The following is an 18,987-nucleotide window of genomic DNA, read 5'->3' as shown; positions in this document are numbered from 1 at the left end:
GCGTGGAGGAGGGTGGGGTGCAGTGCGCGAAAACGTAAGGCTTGTATCATGTGGATGCGCCGACAGTTTTCTTGTCATTACTTAGAATTCCTCATGGGGGGCGATAGAAACTACACACTAGTTTCTATCGCTTTAATTGCATCTAATGTAAGTCCAATATTTCCTCTCTCCTTTTAGCGCAGTTTCTGTCTCCACCAACATCTGAAGGAAATATCTGTGCTCTTTAGCTACGAAATGCTTCAATATGTTCACCAGCTTGTTGCTAACATCTTACGTTTGGTGCTGAGAGAGCTGTGTACAGTAGGTTTTAGAGCTTTTTTTGGTAAACAATGCCTGCTGCGTCTTAAATGCACAATATGTAATTGTAAGAAAAGGAAAAAATATAGGTCTCTAAATCAAAACAATAACAAAAGATTGAATTTGATGACGTTGTGAATTAGCGTGGGATCAGGGGAGTTGTGGTCTTCACTACCATTGCCGTCGTGGCAGTCAGCTTCTCCCGGTTAGGATTATTTCAGTGTTCATCGTTCAGGAGGTTTTTACCAGGAGCCGAATTATCCGTAGGGGTCTCCTCCTCTCCAAAACAAACTAATCCAGTGATAAAAACACTGAATAACGCTGTTAATATAAATATCAGTGTTTTTCCGATGCTGTTTGGCTGACAGAGCACGAACCAAAGTGGATCAGCTGAACTTAAGAAATTACCAAGATACAAAAAGTGTATTGGAAAAATGTTGCTCAAAACTGAATAATAAGTCAATTTAGGACAGCTTCTGGCAGACAACAACAATGCTGATGCATGCTCAAAGGGGATTTGACTCCATTGAAAGGCATTACCTTGATTAAAATTACAGATTTCTCTGGGTTTGAACATTGCTGGAAACATTTGGGAGAATGTATGACTCAACAAAATATATAACATAGGTCTAGTTGTTTTAAGACATTTTAATGCGCAAAAGTTACATAGTATACCTTTAAACAGCAGTGAAACTAAATCACAACAGTAAAACCCAAAATGGTGAACAAATGGAGCAGAGTTAGGCTGATCGTTTTCTGTGGGTTTGGGACTACGAGTAACACCTATCACATTATACATAATACATATATAATATAGTCATTTGATCCATTGCTTATCTGACGCCATTTGATTCAGGCGTGTGCCGACAGTGCCACGTCACAGAATTGTGATAAGGTCTGAGTGAGTAAGATTGCCGTCACAACCTTTACATAAAGGTGAGTTGTGTGCTTATTCAGACACGAGCCCATCTTGTAAAAATTGCCATCATACAGTATCTATGTAACGACAAGCATATCTGAAAGAGCCTTTAATATGATTTTAAAAGTAACAGGAAAAAATGGCACCTGCTGCTGTGACATAATTCAGTTGGTGGAGAAAACGTTATGTTCACATTATTCATGTCCACAGCATGGAGGCTCTGGTACGGAGTGTTGGTGCTGTTTGTTTCAGTTCTGGAGGCTGTAGTTTCGAAGCACTAGGCCGTCCCTCCCTCTGTCTTTCAGTATGAACAAACACTGACTAAGTATTAACTGGACTTTTCTAAATCCAGAGACTGCAGGGTGAAGCTGTATCCCTTGTGAGCCTGCAGCACATCAGACATACAACAAGCCACATGGTGGAAGACAGGATACACTGTTGATGGCTCAACAAGGCACCGCTTCAGAGGAAACATGGCCAGTGGTGCAGAAAGGAGCTGCTTAATTGGCAGTTTGAATGCACAAGCACTAATTAGCCGCGAAGAACACGGTTCAACTTCCGATTCCCAACAGCATTCTGAAGACGTTTTGCACTCTGCAGGGTGGTCAGTGGGTGTGCAGAGTGCCACAATTCCCCAGAATAGAAAATGCATTTGGCTTGTTAGCATTTGTTGTGAATAGACAGTGAATTATCATTAAAATGAGCTGGGGCTACACTGACAGTTGTGCTTTTTGCACAATCCACATCTCAGTTGTTTCAATGTTTAAACTTCCTGCTTCTCTTTCTCTACATCTTCTGTGTACTGTAATGGTGTGGACAGAAAAAGGGTAATCAACAGGGATTTTCTTTGAATATGTATCCCTCATGTTTTCTTAATTCCGTGTTACACAGCAAGGTCCCCCTTTGAATCGGTATCGAATCACATGTTAAACGCTGCTTATGGGTCGTAAACATAATTTGCATGAACGTTTGTGCAACAACGCATAGATGCAAAAAGGATGATTTAATGATGTGTCTTTTCAGGTCAGTTGCGGTGTATGTTATGTCACATGCTCGCACTGCGGCAATAACATCGTCTACATGTGAACTCTCTCATGTGAAATAATTCCATTATTCATGCCACTATTAAATCTGGAAATGAACTAAGCAGAACAGTCAGGCCCATGTTTAAGATTTCAAGGGAAAACATCAGGATGAATGAATACTGTGCACTTTTGTACGACTCCAGTTATTCAAAGTGACAAATGAAAAGAATATACATGTATATATAATATTTCTTTTTAAATAAGCAAACAAGTGTAAAATGGGCATTTAAGTTCTTTGCAGAGGCATGAATTGAATGTGATTTATGTTGAGGAAAATAACAATGTTTTTTTTCCAAGGAAGCTGGATGCAAAATAATTGCATCCAGTGAATTCAAAGCCTCATATTTGCAACGCTGTGCGAAGAGGAAGAAAAGATTTATAGCCGAGATTATTATGCACCACAAAAGCCACCCATGCTTTTAAATGTTGTATACCTCTAACCAAACATATTAGGGTAACCGTGCTATTACCGTTGGCTTAAAGTTTCTGTACTGCAGATGGTACTTCTCACAAAGATACAACACAAAGCATTGATTTAATGGACACCTTAGGGCACAAAGAAAAGTCAATAAGATCATTATTAATTCATAGATAATTTTGCGTCGATCAATACTGTAATTTGGACAGTCCAATTAAGTCCTTCTCTTCGTCTAAAATGCACTTGCTCTGCTCCTGCCAAATGCCGCAGGTTTGGAAAGTGGTGTGATAATGAACAGGGCTTTAATGGTGCTCGTCTCGAAAGATTAAAAACATGTGCACCGAGCATTGCTTTGAGTATTTCGGAGATCTGTTGGAAGAGCAGATTCTCAAGCTTTACTCTGTTAAATTCACATTAGAAATCACAGTCAACTCGAGCAAACAAGGGTTTTATCTAATCTCGTAAACTTGGCTTTCCTCATTTCTTCATGTATTTCTGCTATACTCATACGGCGCTCTCTTTATTCTTCCTTCTTCTCTCTCTCTCGCTCTCACTCTCACAGTGACTCATGCATCATCCTACAGCTCCTTTTCGGCTGTCAGATTTTCTACAGTTTCACTGACTCTAATCCAATTCCAAACCAAATCCCAAAACGCTCAACCCTGTAGGCTGCCCTTCTCAATGACCCCCGTCACCATTACCATTTACCCAGAATTCTGTGGGATCTTGTATGTTTTCCATCTTGCCCATGACACGGTTGGCTCTGAGCGTTTCTAAAACAAATCATGGCTGTATATATATATATATATATATATATATATATATATATATATATATATATATAATATATAATATACCGTAATTATATTATAAGCTTGTAAAGTTGATATTGTGAACATGTTGGCAAACAGCTTATTTACACACAGAGCAACATTAGCATTCTTTTGGAGTCACGCTGCTGTCCACCTAGCGAAGCAATCCAAGCCATTCACTCTTCTTCTAGCTCTGTTTTGGTCTCCACCAACTCCTGAGGAAAATATCTGGCTCTTTAGTAGCTACATTCTCCACTATGTTCAACAGCTAACGTTGGCTGCTAGCTTTGTCTGTCTGCCATGCAGTGCTATAGGCAGGTAATTTGCAGTGTTTCTTTATTTTTCTTTTTTTTTATCAGAAATGGTGGAGAGGTTAAAATGTTCCTTAACTTGCAGAGTTAAGTGATCAGGATTACTATGAGCTACACATTACATATAGTAATTTACTTCATTCTTAATATACAAATATTGGTGCAGCTCTAAAAAGTCATTTTGTATGTCTACAAATGTGCTATTGTATGTGATACTTTGGTTCAATGACCGCAAATTAATGAGATCACAGAGTACACATTTGGTATCCTTCCTCGTTACTTGTAATTGTTTTTTTTTTCAATTTAGTACCACATTTCCCACATTTCTTACTCCTTACCATTTTGGAAGTGATTCTTATTTCCATCTGCCATTCACTCCTTCCACCATCTGCCATTGCCAGAAAGTCCGAAAAGCTTTAGTTCTATTTAGCTGGAAAAACACAGGCCTCGTTAAAACAAGCTACTAAATCTCCAGCTAACCCTGAACAGGTGCCACACAATACAAAAGAAAATATAAGCTGCAGAAGCCACCATTGTTTTCAGCAATTACCTCACATATTTATTTTAATTCCAATGTTTGAAGAAGAATTTGCTAAAATGCTAGCTACAGTTTAGGGATTTTCTTTCAGATCAGTTACTGTCATTGTTTCTCAATAATTTTGGATTCTTTGAAACTGCTTTGAAACGTTCTGCCATACAGACTTGAAGGATCACATGCTGTTATATTATATTACATTCTGCCAACCCTTATCAGCTGTCCGTTCAGTCATTCTGTGGTGGGAGAAACATGTCTTAAAGGCAAATAACTGAAAATCTGAAAACAAAAAGCAGTTGGAAGACAGTGGGCTTCGTATGCCAGATATGGATTGGTCTTCAGCAGAATCAAGCTGTCATGTATAAGTGTATCCACTTATATGTGCTGAAATGATATTTTGAGCTAAAGGCATGATTTACAGTATTTGGGGAATCATTTTTATTTTATCTGCACCGTGAAACCTGGATCTAGACATATTTTGATTTAAGATATCTCATGTAAATATGCCAGAACTGTTAGGATTACAGCTTTAAAATGCTGAAAAAAGTCTCTGTAAACTCGAATACAGTCACAGTTAAGAAGTCAGATGTGTTCAGTAGCCTGTCAGAGAAGCTGAACTTTCTTTCTTTTAAGGTTTAACTCCAGACACAGCAAAAAAAAAAAGGTCCAAATAACAATAGCCATTTTAGCATGACCTTTTCTCTGATATGAGCTTAAATAACTTACAAGGCTGTCATGTTTTCATGTGCGCACCAACTCTCTGAGCAGAGCCTTGGTGAGACAGCGTGCTGTCTGACACACAACTCTCCTCCAACACATCACCAGACCAGTTCCCCACTGCAGCAACAGACAACTGGACTGTAATTATTAAACAGAGAGGCAGAGAGGCAGAGAGGCAGAGAGGCTGACGGCTAAAGGCAGACAGATAAATACACAAAAACAGAAGCAGGCTTGTGGACGGATAATAAGGTAGACAGACAGAGATAGTTACCAGAGCACCAGATTGATGGGCAACAAGACAGGTCGACAAATAGCAAGGAGTCCAGAATGACAGATTGGAAACACCTTAAACTCGACTCTGCTATACCAATGAAACTGAATTTCCAGGAATGTATTCAATTTGTGTGTTCTCGTACTGCGAAGACCAAAGGAATATGAAAAAAACATGTCAAGCTCCTTACTCTATTTCTTCCTTTTTCATTAATGTGATTGGCACACTACATAGAACGGATGGGAGTAAGGGTTTGTAGTTGCTGTGGCAACGGCCTGCTCTTTGTTAAAGGCTACATTCCTGGCATCTGATGTTTCTGCGCTGTGATCGATAAAAGCCCAGCCTGCAGGGACTGATGAACAGACTGGGGCTTTTGCCAGGCCAGGCAGGACCGGGGAGAGAAAAGGAGTTAGGTGGAAGATGTGTGAACAGGAGGACAGAGAGATAAAGAAGCGATCGGAAGAAAGAGGAGAGATATGGAGATGTGAGCAGTGGGGTGAGTGCTGTGGGAAAGAGACAAGAGTGAGTGTGTGCGCTCTCCGGCTCCTTCTGCCTCGTCTTGGCTATTTTCTGAATGTTACTCACTTCACTATCACAGTAAAGGTATGTGTCTGTCTGCGTGCTCATCATCTGCTCACCTTGGCTGGATTTGATTGGCTTGGATTGCTTTGCAGTGATTGACAGAGCTCTGCAAGCAGTCAAAAGTCTTTTTAAAAGCACCTTTCATATTTCTAGCATTTTGCTTTGCCTTTTATGATGTGCACTCAAATTGCCAGCGCTCGCAGATGTGTCTTACGTTTTACACACCTAATTGGCAAAGATCGCCATGAGCAGAATGCAGATACTACTGGTAATGAGGCAATTACGGTCGGCCTCACTGTCTACATAGCCATCTGTCAATTCAACAACCTGTGGCTGCAGGAAAGTGTTTTTTCTGTCAAGGTCTGTGTCTTTCCAAGCCGTGAGGAGGCATGGCTCTCAGAGAGAATACTGTTTTATGTTGTTTCATGTTTGACTTATAGATTCTTGCCCTCATTACCTGGCCTTTATCTTCTCTTTCCGTAAAAAAAAAAACCTATTGTGGCTGGGAATTGGAGCCACGGTTCACTGAGTAAGTGAACAAAATGTAAGAAGAAATGACCAGGAAAAAAAAAAACAATCACAAAAGCAATCCAAAATATGTCAAGAATCACTGCAAACTTCATAGATTATTTTCCTCGTATTCTAAAATGCCGTTAAACTTATAAAGACAAAATAATACGCATCATTTTCATTTTATTTATTGAGTTTCACATGTAAAGTGCAGTTATCCTGTTTTGTAAAGTAGAAAGTGCTGCTATGCCAATATGCTTTTTATCATCATGAGCTGAGACTGTGTGTGCTACAGAGACAGGCACAGTGACTGGCTGCAGCAATGTTACTCTACCATACTGTATATACTGGGAGTTAGCCAGCTTTGGAAAAGCCGGGTCATTTCAGGAATAAAAGTCATACAACAAATATAGAATATAAATAAGCAGTCATTTTCAGTAACACGCAGTAAACAGAAACTAATAGAGCATCAAAGCAATGAAGCAAATAGACACTGTTGTGTCGATTATGTAAATGTATGCATCTGTTATTTTTCACAGTACTTGCACTCACTGCTTGCTTTTTTATTGATTATTAAATAGGTGATACATGCGTTCTCTACATAAAAAAAATGTACGTTTAGATTTCAATGACAAATATAGAAACTGTAAAGTGCATTCCATGTAAAAAATAAACCAATGAGCCAGTGAGATGACTCAGTATGTTGATTACTACAAGGAGTAACATATATGCCTGGCAACTCTGTGGATTCACTTAAAGAAGCAAATACAAGCCGCCATTTCATTCCCTGTTTAGTTTGTAATTTAGTTTGAACACTTGCCACATAGTCCACCCCCTCAGAAACACACACCATTATCGTTGATGCAAAATACACAGTCACACACTTGTATCAAATCCGCATGGGCATTTAGCCTCACTGCACTCTAACGATGGTAATTTCCTGCCATCGGGCTGAAACATCTTCCATCCTCATGAAACATCCCCAGTTAGCCTGCAACCTTTTGTGCTAACACATTGATGAACGTTCACATTTTTCTGCAGCTGATATTTCTCTTGCTCTGTCTTGCCCTGCTGTGAGTTTAATTCCATTATATCCACCTTGCCAGGAAAAGGGACAGATCATTAAGGGAGAAAAGACTTGGCAGTTTAAAGAGACATAAAGTGGTTGAAAGTGTAAAAAGGCGGGGGGCAAAGAGGTGAAGACAGTCTGAGTTAAGTTGAGTGTGGAATATTCTAATACATTTCTTCTTCGTGTATTGTGTCTTGCAGGGCTTGTTCGTGATGGTGCTCTATATGAACAAGAAGCTGTGCCATGACAGAGGGCAACGTGGGTAAAAGAGACATGCGACACCCAGCCCTGAACCACTGCCACCTCTTCCTGGGCGGGGCCTTGCTGCTTCTCCTAGCCAGCCCGGCTCTGAGCTGCCCCGCCCGATGTGAGTGCTCTGCCCAAAGCAAGTCGGTTAGTTGCCACCGCAAGCGCCTGCCCACCATCCCTGAAGGCATCCCCATTGAGACGCGCGTCCTGGACCTCAGTAAGAACAAACTACGTATCATCACGCCAGACAACTTCACTTCATTCCAGCAGCTGGAGGACCTGGACCTTAGCGACAACCTCATCAGTGTGGTCGAGCCCGGCTCCTTTCGTTCTCAACTTGCTCTCCGCTCACTCAACTTTCGCAGCAACTTGCTTCAGCTGGTTCCTGCCGGCGTGCTGTCAGGCCTGACCAACCTGACCCGCCTTGACCTCAGCCACAACCGACTGGTGGTTCTCCTGGATCATGCCTTCCAAGATCTGCGCAGGTTGACATCCCTTGAGGTGGGTGACAACGAACTGGTTTTCATCTCTCAGCGGGCTTTTACAGGATTACTTGGACTCCAAAGTCTGACTCTGGAACGTTCCAATCTGACCGTGGTTCCTTCTGATGCTCTGGCACATCTGCACAGCCTTGTCGAACTGCGCATGCGCTACCTGAGCATTAGTTTTCTCAAGCCTTACTCCTTTAAGAGGTTATTCCGTCTCCGCCGACTAGAGATTGATTACTGGCCCTGGCTAGATACACTGCCTCCTCTCTCACTACATGGCCTCAACCTCACAACGTTGTTCATAACCAACACTAACCTGTCTGCCTTCCCCGGCGCAGCACTGCGCAACCTGCCCTACCTCACACATCTCAACTTGTCCTACTGCCGCATCCAGCACATCCATCAGGGAGAGCTCGGCCAACTCCCATACCTGCTGGAGCTCCACCTCCAAGGGGCTCAGCTGATTTCTATTGAGCCCTTTGCATTTATGGGCCTCAAATCTTTGCAACTACTGGATGTGTCGGAGAACCGCCTGGACTCTCTGGAGAGTGGAGTGTTTGCCTCACCAGACAGCCTCCAGAGACTCTGTCTGGGTGGAAACCCATTAGTGTGCGACTGCAGATTGCTTTGGCTGCTCAATAGCCATAAGCCCCCGTCTCTGCAGATTCTGGATGTGCAGCCACAGTGCAGCGCCCCAGAGCACCTCTTGGGTAAACCTCTCCGAGACCTCAAGGAGCCTCTGGTCTCCAGATACATGACCTGCACCAAACCACGGATTGGACCCAACACGACCCAGCTGCTGATGGCTGATGAGGGTCAGCCGGCCCGCCTGAGCTGCATTGCAGAAGGAGCGCCTCGGCCCTCAGTGGTTTGGATTACACCTCACAGACGCAACATCACAACCAAGAGCAGTGGCAGGGTAGAAGTCCAACAAGATGGTACCCTGGAGATCAAGGCAGCAGAGCTGCATGACAGCGGGGTGTACTTGTGTATTGCCAGTAACCCTGCTGGTAAAGCTAGTCTGTCAGCCTCTTTAGCCGTGAAGAGCCTGGGCATTGGGGACAGATCTCACTATAGCAACAGGAGCTCAAACTATCTGACAGACTCTAACAGCACATGGGGGAATGGGACAGTACTGTACAACATGACAGTCCCTATAGACATTAAGACTATCATTATATCTACAGCCATGGGCTGCCTGTCCTTCCTAGGTGTGGTCATCTTCTGCTTCCTGCTTCTGTTCGCCTGGAGCCGAGGGAAAGGACGCCATAAGAGCAACTTTGATATTGAGTATGTCCCTCGCAAATCCAACGGGGCATCAGCAGACGTGGCAGAAACAAGTGGCCCACGACGGGTCAACATGAAAATGATTTGAAAACAATGCAGACTGACGAATAGGATAGCAAAGTCTACAACAAAGTGCACACATATCAACTGAAAACATTTTTTTTTTTTCTAAGACACAGTGGAATTGTGACGAAAGTGACGTACTAATATAGTAGTAATATGACGGTGGTCTAGTGATAAAGTGGGCATGTGAATATAAAAGTGAAAACCGTGGATGTGTTTATATGAAATAATGTTCTCATACAGTACATTGAATATAATACTATAACCAACATATCAATATGGGAGTGATATAGTGCTGCACTAGGCATGTGTTTCAGTGGTGATGTGATGAGTAATGATGTTGTCGATTCACCGTGACATCAAGGTGAAGGAGGGAGCCGCTGGGAGTGACGGGACATCTTCGTGTGGCAGTAAAGCTATCATCGCTGCAACATGTCTGGACTAAATCGTCTAATATTCATCTTAGCTGCAGTATGAAAGGTAGTGTGTTGTGTTCATGTGTGCGCGTGTATGTGAGAGTGCATCAGTGCGCGAATGTTGCATTTGTGCGTTTCTTTGTGCATGTGCACGCATTGCCTTTCTCGTTGGATGGAACAATTAAAAGGAATGATAGGGTCCAAAGCATTTTTCCAGGCCTTTGTTCTTGTTCGGTCGTTGTAACAACAGTATTGTCACTGTTGAGTAAAAGAGAGGATTCTCTAAGTTTGTATGCAAAATCACAATTATTATATTCAAGAAATGCTGCATACATTTTGAAATAGGTCATTGTTCCCCTTGGAATGATTCCAACATTTTTCTAAACTCAAGGAAACGTTAAACACACACAAAGACAGTAGTTACAATGTAAGATCTTGTCTTGTCTTTAACATAGAGCTCACTTACCAGCAGCACTAGACATTTTTCCTGAGAAATAGCAGTGGTGAGTGTTGTTATTACTCTGAAAAAATGCTTCCAGCTACAGAAATGGCATGTTAAACCCATTTTATAACATAATAAATCATGGGCAGATTTTCCTGCCAGACAAATCCCTTGATATGATATAAAAGAGTCGGTGGCCAGATATAATGGCAAAGATTTACTGGCCGGTACCCTCTTTGGGACAAGACAAAGTTGAGCTTCGCAGATTTATGGGTTGAATTTCCCCCCTCTCACATTTTTCTTTGATCGCACCACTTCAAACTAGTGTGTCCGGATTCTTCTCTAGGGCACCATGGGGTTGTGGGTATTTAATAGATGGCAATTTGAAAGTTGTAGCGGAATCTTGTATTGTTTAGTTTTTTTGTTGAAAATGTTTTAAATGTTAAGTAAAAAGAAACAACTAAAGGGCAATTCTTTGTAATGCAGGGATGTGGGTGTTAACTTGTGTGATCCTGTTGTGATAAAATGTTCAAGGTTGTATAATTGTTTTCATATGACAAATTTATGGGTATATTTTCAAATGGAAATAAATCTCAATCATACCCCTAAAATTGGAGTTTCCAGTAGTTGAAATTTTGTTTACGGACTTAAACAGTGATGTTAACATATTTCCTTTTAAGTCCTTTTCCATGAATTCTATTCCCTAAATGATATCAGTTGTAATATTTTAAAATGTTCCTCTAACCCATATCTCTCTGTCACTGAGTATTGTATTGATCAGTAATGACTTTTTCCAGTTTTATTTTGCTATTTATATCATGTCATATAGTAAACATTATGTTGTAACTATTCAAACTTTATGTCATTTTTTTCTGATAGTTGCCCTTTCACACATGTAGTACACAACAGGAGATTGTTCGTATCAGATGTGTCCCCATCTACTGGAAATACTCCATTTGGTTAAGACAAGTGGTGGCGCCTGGGTAGAGCGTGCAGGGGCAGAACAGGACACGGACTACAATGCTATCACATAGCCGGTTCGTAATTTGGTCATAAACAGTCAAGTCTTTTGCCGTTCCTTGAATAAGTCTGACGATTTTGGCGTCGGCCCTTAGCGACAGAAGTTCCTGAATCCGGTCATCTCTCCAGTTAGACATTGTCATTGGTGTCTTCGTGCAAATCTCCCTTGTTCTTCACTCTCAGATGTTTGTATACTTCTAGTTTCGTGCCAGCCTGCCCGCATGATAGAAACATCAACACGCCCACTCGCTCACTGTGAATTCTCCGGACAATGCCCTGCTCTATTCCTCATAAATGGGCTAAATCAGACATTAGACAAACTTTGTACTAGGGAGCTGGCAAGGTAAAGTCCTTTTAATGGTCCAACTACATTCACATTCTCGCATATAGCTTCCCTGAGTCATTTCTAGATAAGTTCAGTGTTGCAGTGCATGGGTGAAAAGGGCTTAGGATGGTGGACACACTTTACACCTGCATCAACATAATAACAAAATAATATTGTCACTGTGAGCGTGTTAGCATGCTGACGTTAGCATGTAGCTCAAAGCACCACTGTGCCTAAGTAGCCTCACAGCGCTTGGCTGTAGACTCTGGTAACAAAAGAAGGATGCCCTGCTTGTTGTCCACAGTTCACTTACAGTGTATGTCTCCTGGTTTGGGCCTAATTAGTGCATCTTCTTACACAGTAACAGAGCCACGGCAGTGCTGACAAATTATGGATTGTATATTAATATTCAAGCTGCTGGAGGATGCAGACCCTGATCCCATGTTGTCCAGATGGGAATTGGAAAACTGTGACTCCATGCAGCTTCATACTGATCAGAAAACATCAAAACTGGGTCACATGAAAAACATCAGAATTGGGACACTTTGAGCAGCAGTATATACAGTATATAGCCCAAATAGCCTGTAAGTGAAACATACCACATTACATGACCTGACACGTAACTATGGTTTAACCCTGCGTGTATGGTCATATCAGTATATTCTCACCAAGGCCAAAGGCTACGCTGATAAAGAGTTCTTCACAGATGCCTCACCTGACAATCAGATTAAAGGAAATGATAATTTGGCATCCTGCAAGCGTCTTATTCAGACAGCACTTCATGCTATCATGCTAATGATAAAAAGAAGATCTGTCTTTTGTGTGAAAGCTCACAGGGAATATTCAGGATGCTGTTATGGCATCATGAAGACAAGATCAAAGTCCCTCCAATAGGCTTTTATTATTGTCATTGTAGTTTCCCTTTTACAGAGAGAGTGCTGTAAACAATGGAGAGGAAATGTAATGAAAAGATTACCGTCTCGATTCCTCACATCGTATCTCTCTTTGATGGAGGATTTACGAATCTGTTCTTTAATGATTCAAGCTTATTCAAACAGAGCGTAATTTATAGTAAAATGTAAAAGATTCCCTTGGTCAGTGATCTGGCAAAGAAACCCCATATTATTGGCTTAGTTTTATGACTGTGATTAAAACCTGAACCAGCATCTATTGCAGTAAATATACGATGCCAGGATGAATTAAAACAGTTAAGGAGTGTTTAGTGGTTCTCAAGTAGAGGTGTTCCCGCTCAGGGCCATGCACCACTAAATGAATAATTTCACACATCATAAAGGATCTTCATAAAGAAGATGCAGCCTCATCAAAGAGCATGAATCAAAGTGAACCAGATTCTGTGAGCCTGGGCGCTGCATTAGTGTGAGTTTAATTTGGTCGTTAAAAAGGAGCTTCGTCACAGTAGACATCCAAGTTTCCGGGGGTGAATGAACCATCTTAAAGTGGGATCTTTGACCCATTGGCCAGTGATTGAAATAAAAAGATTTTTTTTCCCCATGCTGTTGGCTAGTTTAGCAGTGGGGGTTATACGTTCATCCTGTCTCATGAGATCATCTTTCTGTGAAAGAAATCCAACTCTACGTCAGTGCTTACTACCTCCCAAAAACTGAGCTGACGGGAACTGACTGATTGGAGGGAGGAATTTACATTCTCCAGTTGAAAAAATGTTAAAGGTCCTGAATACACCTTTTTTTCATTCAGCCTCTAACTATGAGCGACTGGGTCCTTCAAGATCACAACATATTATGCTAAAGTTAAAACAGTTTTTCATATGAGAAATAATATTTGCTCTTTTCGAAGGGGGCGGGGCAAAGTTGGAAGAAGATGATGTCATGTGCTTCCGCGCACCAATCAGGATTCACTGTCATCAAATCCTTTCACACTCCCAAAGCAGCAAATTAGCATTTGAGTGTGAAACTCGAAAAAAAGTAGCTATTGATATAGTGTATAGTTCTATTTATTATTACAAACTTTAACTTTGATTGTTGTTATTTGTTTCTCCAGTGTGACAATGTACACATGAAATCTCGCATTTGAATTTGTTATCTAATTCAACAACAGGCTTTATCACCAATTACCAGACTGCCCCTGCCATACTTGTGTTACCAATCATTTCATTTCTTCAATCATTTCTGTTTGCTCCAGACGTCTGTGCTGTTCTGAAGTATGCTATACAGCAACCCAAATCCATAAAAAATATTGGAGTTTGGAGCAGGGGTTCTTCCCAGTGGCCTGAGGCTCGCTGATGATGGACAGACAATAATGAAAGGTCAGTCGCTAATCGAGCCAGCCTGCAAGTTCATGCCACACAGGACCCCAGAAGGCCTTCAGTAAGGAGCTGTAAAAATGTAATGTTATAGCCTGTTGGTTTTGATGGTGCTGGTGTTGTACTGTTGTAATAAAAGCTGCTGCTCTGTAGCCACGTAGTCTAACTAATTCTCCTCAGACCATCCATCAACACAGCCTTCTTTGCATTTACAGTACATTACTACAGCTACAGTGGGTACATTAATCACTCTTCTCATCTCCCCTGATACAAACTACATGAGGTTAACTATTCCAGTTATTGAGTTATCACTTCACATACAACTAAGAAATTAAGAATTATTTTGAAACTTACTTCTCTGATAGTTTTTAGTGCCATATTTTACAAAATGGCCCATGTTCAGAGCAGAAGTAATCATACACTTAATGGTGTAAAAACAGATGGAGCCCCAGATTTATAGTTGTGTTTACAACTCCTAAAGTTGCAGCTTAGCATTTTCCGCAGTGTTGGAAATATTCTTCATTTGAAGCATCCATAGATACTAAATTATATCTCTGCAGAAGTGAATAACTGTCTGATGTTTTCAGGAAGATGAAAACATTCACGAGGCTTTTATGTGACCTTTTGAGAGAGGAAATAACACAGTATTCCTTAAATAAAAAGTTACATTTAGAAGCAATATTACACACATTGGCTTAATTTCAAGTTACACTCAAGGATTTTGCTACTACAGCTACTTGGTCTGGTAGTAACTTGATGGCTAATGTGGGGCTGGATGTCTATTGCTTGCAGTTTCTCAAGTGGTCATTGTGATTCCAAAGTACAAACTGATGTGGCTTTTTTTACAGTGCTAATCTGTAGTCGGTTTACATTCAAATTTAGTGCCAATTTGAACCGCATATCAAGAAAATCTGCAAAAGAAAATGTAAAGGAATAGGCATTTCCATCCACTACTGTTGATGTGCAAATGTAGGCCGGATCACGAAAACCAGCAAGTGGCATTAATTCTCTAGTCGGGTGGCATAAAACAATTGCAGAAGAGGGTGCAGTGACATAATTAACAAACATCAACCCTCAGACGGTGGAAACCATGTTGAAAACCTGATGGAAATATCTCTTTGTTTTATGTATGAGGAACATTACAGTCCTCTAAGAGAAAGATTGAGTGACAGATTTTGTCACAAAAGACATTTTTTTCAATTTCCAGCATTTCCACTCAACTGAAAATGCACATAAATACATGTAAACACACTTTGTGATGTTAGTGCAGCTATTTTCTTCTCTGTGGAAATGTACGGTAATGGTGTTCCATGCTGGAGAGGAGTGAATTTTACTATCATTTGTCAGTGATGGTGAAACCGCACTTACCAGCAGCTCCCCATTTAACCCTGCTCTGGTCAAAGTCGAGCACCACTCCTCTCATTTCTGTGGAACTGCCCCATTAAAACACAGCTTGTGGCAAGTGTCAGCGAGTGCAGTGTGAAAGATGAGAGCAATAACAGAAAAGAATCCCATTGCATCAGTAGTCGACCCCTTGGGTGTGGATTGAATTGATACGTCGTCTTAACCTCTGGGGGTAGAAAATGTTGAAGGTGACGTCGTTTTACAGACTTCTCCCCAGAATTGTGTAAGGGCGCTGTCGCACAGAGCCGATTATCGGCCGTCGGACAGTCTGGCGAGGTCGGTGACTCGAGTCTGTTCGGTGTGTTCCGTGCCGTCGTCCATCCGAGGAGCCGTCGGCCTTCATTTTGGCCGACCCGACATGTTCAGTCGGAGACAGGGCAGTCGGGACTCACCCGGAAATGGCGAGCGGATGAGCCTCTCAAAATCTGACGAAAATCTTTTAAACTGAGCTTTGTCGATCTGAAATGAAGACAGATTCAGCAACTGCATGGCCTATTTCTCGCTTAAAATGTTTTCAGAAACACGTTTCGGTGAACTATTTTAGTACAATATGAGATCGTATTCTGAACAAGCCGCCATGACAGTCTGGCTTTGAAATTCCGGAGAAAAAAGACCCACATGATGTGTTCGTCCTATCAGCTGCCGGTTTTCATTTTCTGGGAAACAATACAGAGAAGCGCCGCCTGCTGCTATGGCGACGTATTACTAAGCGTCGTACGCTCAAGTCGGCGTCGCCTCAGTGTGTTTTGAGGCATTTTTTTGGACCTCGGGGACCCGACTGATCAGTCCGACTGCCTTTTCTGCCGGCGGTCGGCCGTCTGGTTGGTGTGTAAGCATCTTAAGACTTAGTCTATATCCACGACGTTCTACCTCCGAGATTGCTCCGGCGCCGCCGGAAATTCCACCGGATGTCCTTCTTTTCGGCCGATACCTTCCACTTTCTTTGTGTTGGAATTTTAAACTCCGGTCAATTTATGAGGGCTATGGTTAACTGCTCCTCAGATCTCTGCAGGGTAAATCCAGACAGCTAGCTAGACTATCTAGCTAGACACCTCTCTGGCTATTTTGCAGAGGCACCGTGACCCAAGACGATTGTGATTGGTTTAAAGAAATGCCAAAAAACCAGAGCACGTTTTTCTCCCATCCCGGAATGTTGTGTGGACTAGCCAGACCCTCCTCCGCAGCGCTGTGGAGGAAGTTCTGACAATGCGAGACTATGTGAGACTGGGCCAGGAGCTTATATAACCTCCCTGTAGAGAGTTACATGTGTATTAAGAATTACAGCTGGGTGCCTGAAGGTATGCAGTGTGATTTGTGCTGAGGCCATGGAGAATTACAGTCATATCAGAGATGTCCTCTGGGCTACACTCAACGTGTGTGAACACTAACCCTGTACACGGCTAAGTGTTTAAGCTGCCCTATACTCAGCAGCACTGCGGTATTGCTCCTATAAAACCCCAGAGCGATAACTTTATTTTGAAGGATAAAGAGAAACATGTCATTTACAAATGAACAAATTGGTTTATCTTATTTTTTTTTACTGTTGCACTGCAGTTAGCCAACAAGTGAGATGAATGATTATAAATGATTAATTTGTGAGTTATGACTCCCTGCCCCATTTCCTCCCGCAGATACTAAATAACAGAGGAAGAAAAGCAAAGCTAGGTGCTGATTAATTCAAACATTATTCTGCTTACAACAAGCCTCCCAGTCAGCTTTAAATAGGCCTATTGTTCAACTGAAATTCGCTTTCACAAGACACAGACATCTTTTCATGTCAGTGAGTCACCAATTAATTTGGTGCATTCTGAAGGGCTGGCCAGTGGCAGTCAGTTTTACACCAATCACATGTATTACCAGTCGGTTTAAACACGCAGATGTGACCTACATGGGGCCTGCTTGGACTTTCCATGGGACACCCGCGACAAAAGTGTTAACTGCTTTTTATTAGTTAACATAAGCACAATTAAAACTCCTTTAAAAGTGCTACAAATACTGTGTTCTAATTGCACGTATTGGCCCAAGAAGAATCCATCCTCCATTTAGCGCTGGCCGCATGTCGGCCAGCAGTCAAAGTGATGAGGCAGATGTCAGCGCCTTTACTGGATGAAGAGGTCACAGCCATGCTTAGAGGGTCAGGAGAGCTAATTAGACAGAATGAATGACCGAGACCTGAGGGGGTAAATGCAATTACCAACAGAATGAAATGCATAAGTAGAGGAGATAAACCCATGAGATATCCGTTGATAAAAGTATAAATCTTTTAACTTTAAGCCCTGAAATACCTGAAGTGAAAATCAAATATGCAGCGCTGTTAGGTGGGTCAAGCTTTGCGATTGCAGGAAGCTTGCTGCACAAACTTTTTGTGCAGCAAAAGCCAATGCAAAATAAGCCAATGCTTTTGGCTTATTAGCACACAGCAGCACACACTAATCATGGTTAGTTGCAGGGATGAATATACCTCCCTTCTGTCAGCGAATTTATGCACAATAGACCTTCCTAATCCACGATGATCACATTACACAAAACTGAAATTGCACGTCAAAGTGACACACCCCCGAGCTCCCCCGTATCTACGTCTCTGAGTTCTAATCTGTGGACTTGCCTGTGTTCGAGGGAACCCCTGGTTTAAAGAAGTAGTTAAAGCTATTGTGCGTAGTTTCTGTCGCCCCCCATGAGGAATTCTAAGTAATGACAACAAAACTGTCCCCTCCTTCATGCAGTTGCCTGTAGCAAAGGAGGACACAGAGGATTAAAAAACATGTTGGACTCTTCAGAAGAGGTAATTATCTTCACTCGAGTTTCTGCGCGGGAAAGTCACTGGACGCCATAATCTTCTGAACATAGTCGTACTGAGAAATACAGAGAGAGTTGTGTGGAGCTGATAGTCTTAATTAGCTTTGTAGCAACTCATTTGGCAATGGCTTGAATGTAAGGGATGTTTATTAATATCAAAAAGTTACGTACTAAAACTTTAAGAGTAATACAATTGGGTTTGAATTCCAAGCTTTGGGTATTCTTTGGGTGAAAGTCCCAAGTTGGCATTGTCAATATTATATATATATATATATATATACGTTATACAATTTAGCCAACACCCCTCCATGTGTTAGGTTACACTTGCCAAATTAAATGGTGAGCTGAAAAAGCTGCGGTGTATCGAGGTAACAAGGATCATCTGCTCCTAAATATATACATCCCTGTCTTGGAAGGTGCTGCAAGATGAGTTGGACTGAGCCTGCAGATGGCAGAATGTCACTTCAAGCACATATGGAGAGAAGCAGCCTGAATAATCATTATAGCCTGTTCAGCTCTTTCCCAAAAAGGAAACAATAAGCAGAAGTACCGGTGCTGCATGTTTTACGTTGTTTGTTTGATCCAGGATAAAAGGCGCACCGGAAACCCAGACGGCTGTCTGCTTGGCTGCTTTTCAAAGACTGTCACCATTTGGAAATGACTGGGAGTCCTTTAATGTCTTAGCAG

General features: G+C 41.8%; 1 protein-coding gene across 1 annotated transcript; it reads left to right on the top strand.

Moving 5' to 3' along the window:
* Positions 1–7,740: 7,740 nt before the first annotated feature.
* lingo2b (leucine rich repeat and Ig domain containing 2b) lies at positions 7,741–10,384 on the top strand. The gene has a single exon (XM_078277562.1). It carries the CDS (start codon positions 7,773–7,775, stop codon positions 9,639–9,641), a length of 1,869 nt encoding a protein of 622 aa, XP_078133688.1. The 5' UTR covers positions 7,741–7,772; the 3' UTR covers positions 9,642–10,384.
* The last annotated feature ends 8,603 nt before the right edge of the window (positions 10,385–18,987 follow it).

The sequence above is a fragment of the Sander vitreus genome, chromosome 20 (genome assembly GCF_031162955.1).
Source record: "Sander vitreus isolate 19-12246 chromosome 20, sanVit1, whole genome shotgun sequence".
NCBI classification, from domain to species: Eukaryota; Metazoa; Chordata; class Actinopteri; order Perciformes; family Percidae; genus Sander; species Sander vitreus.
The sequence above is the reverse complement of the archived record's forward strand: the minus strand, read 5'-3'. Positions and strand labels throughout refer to the sequence as shown.

Excerpts from the sequence above, each read along its gene's own strand:
- lingo2b (XM_078277562.1), top strand. The coding sequence starts at position 7,773 with ATGACAGAGGGCAACGTGGGTAAAAGAGACATGCGACACCCAGCCCTG.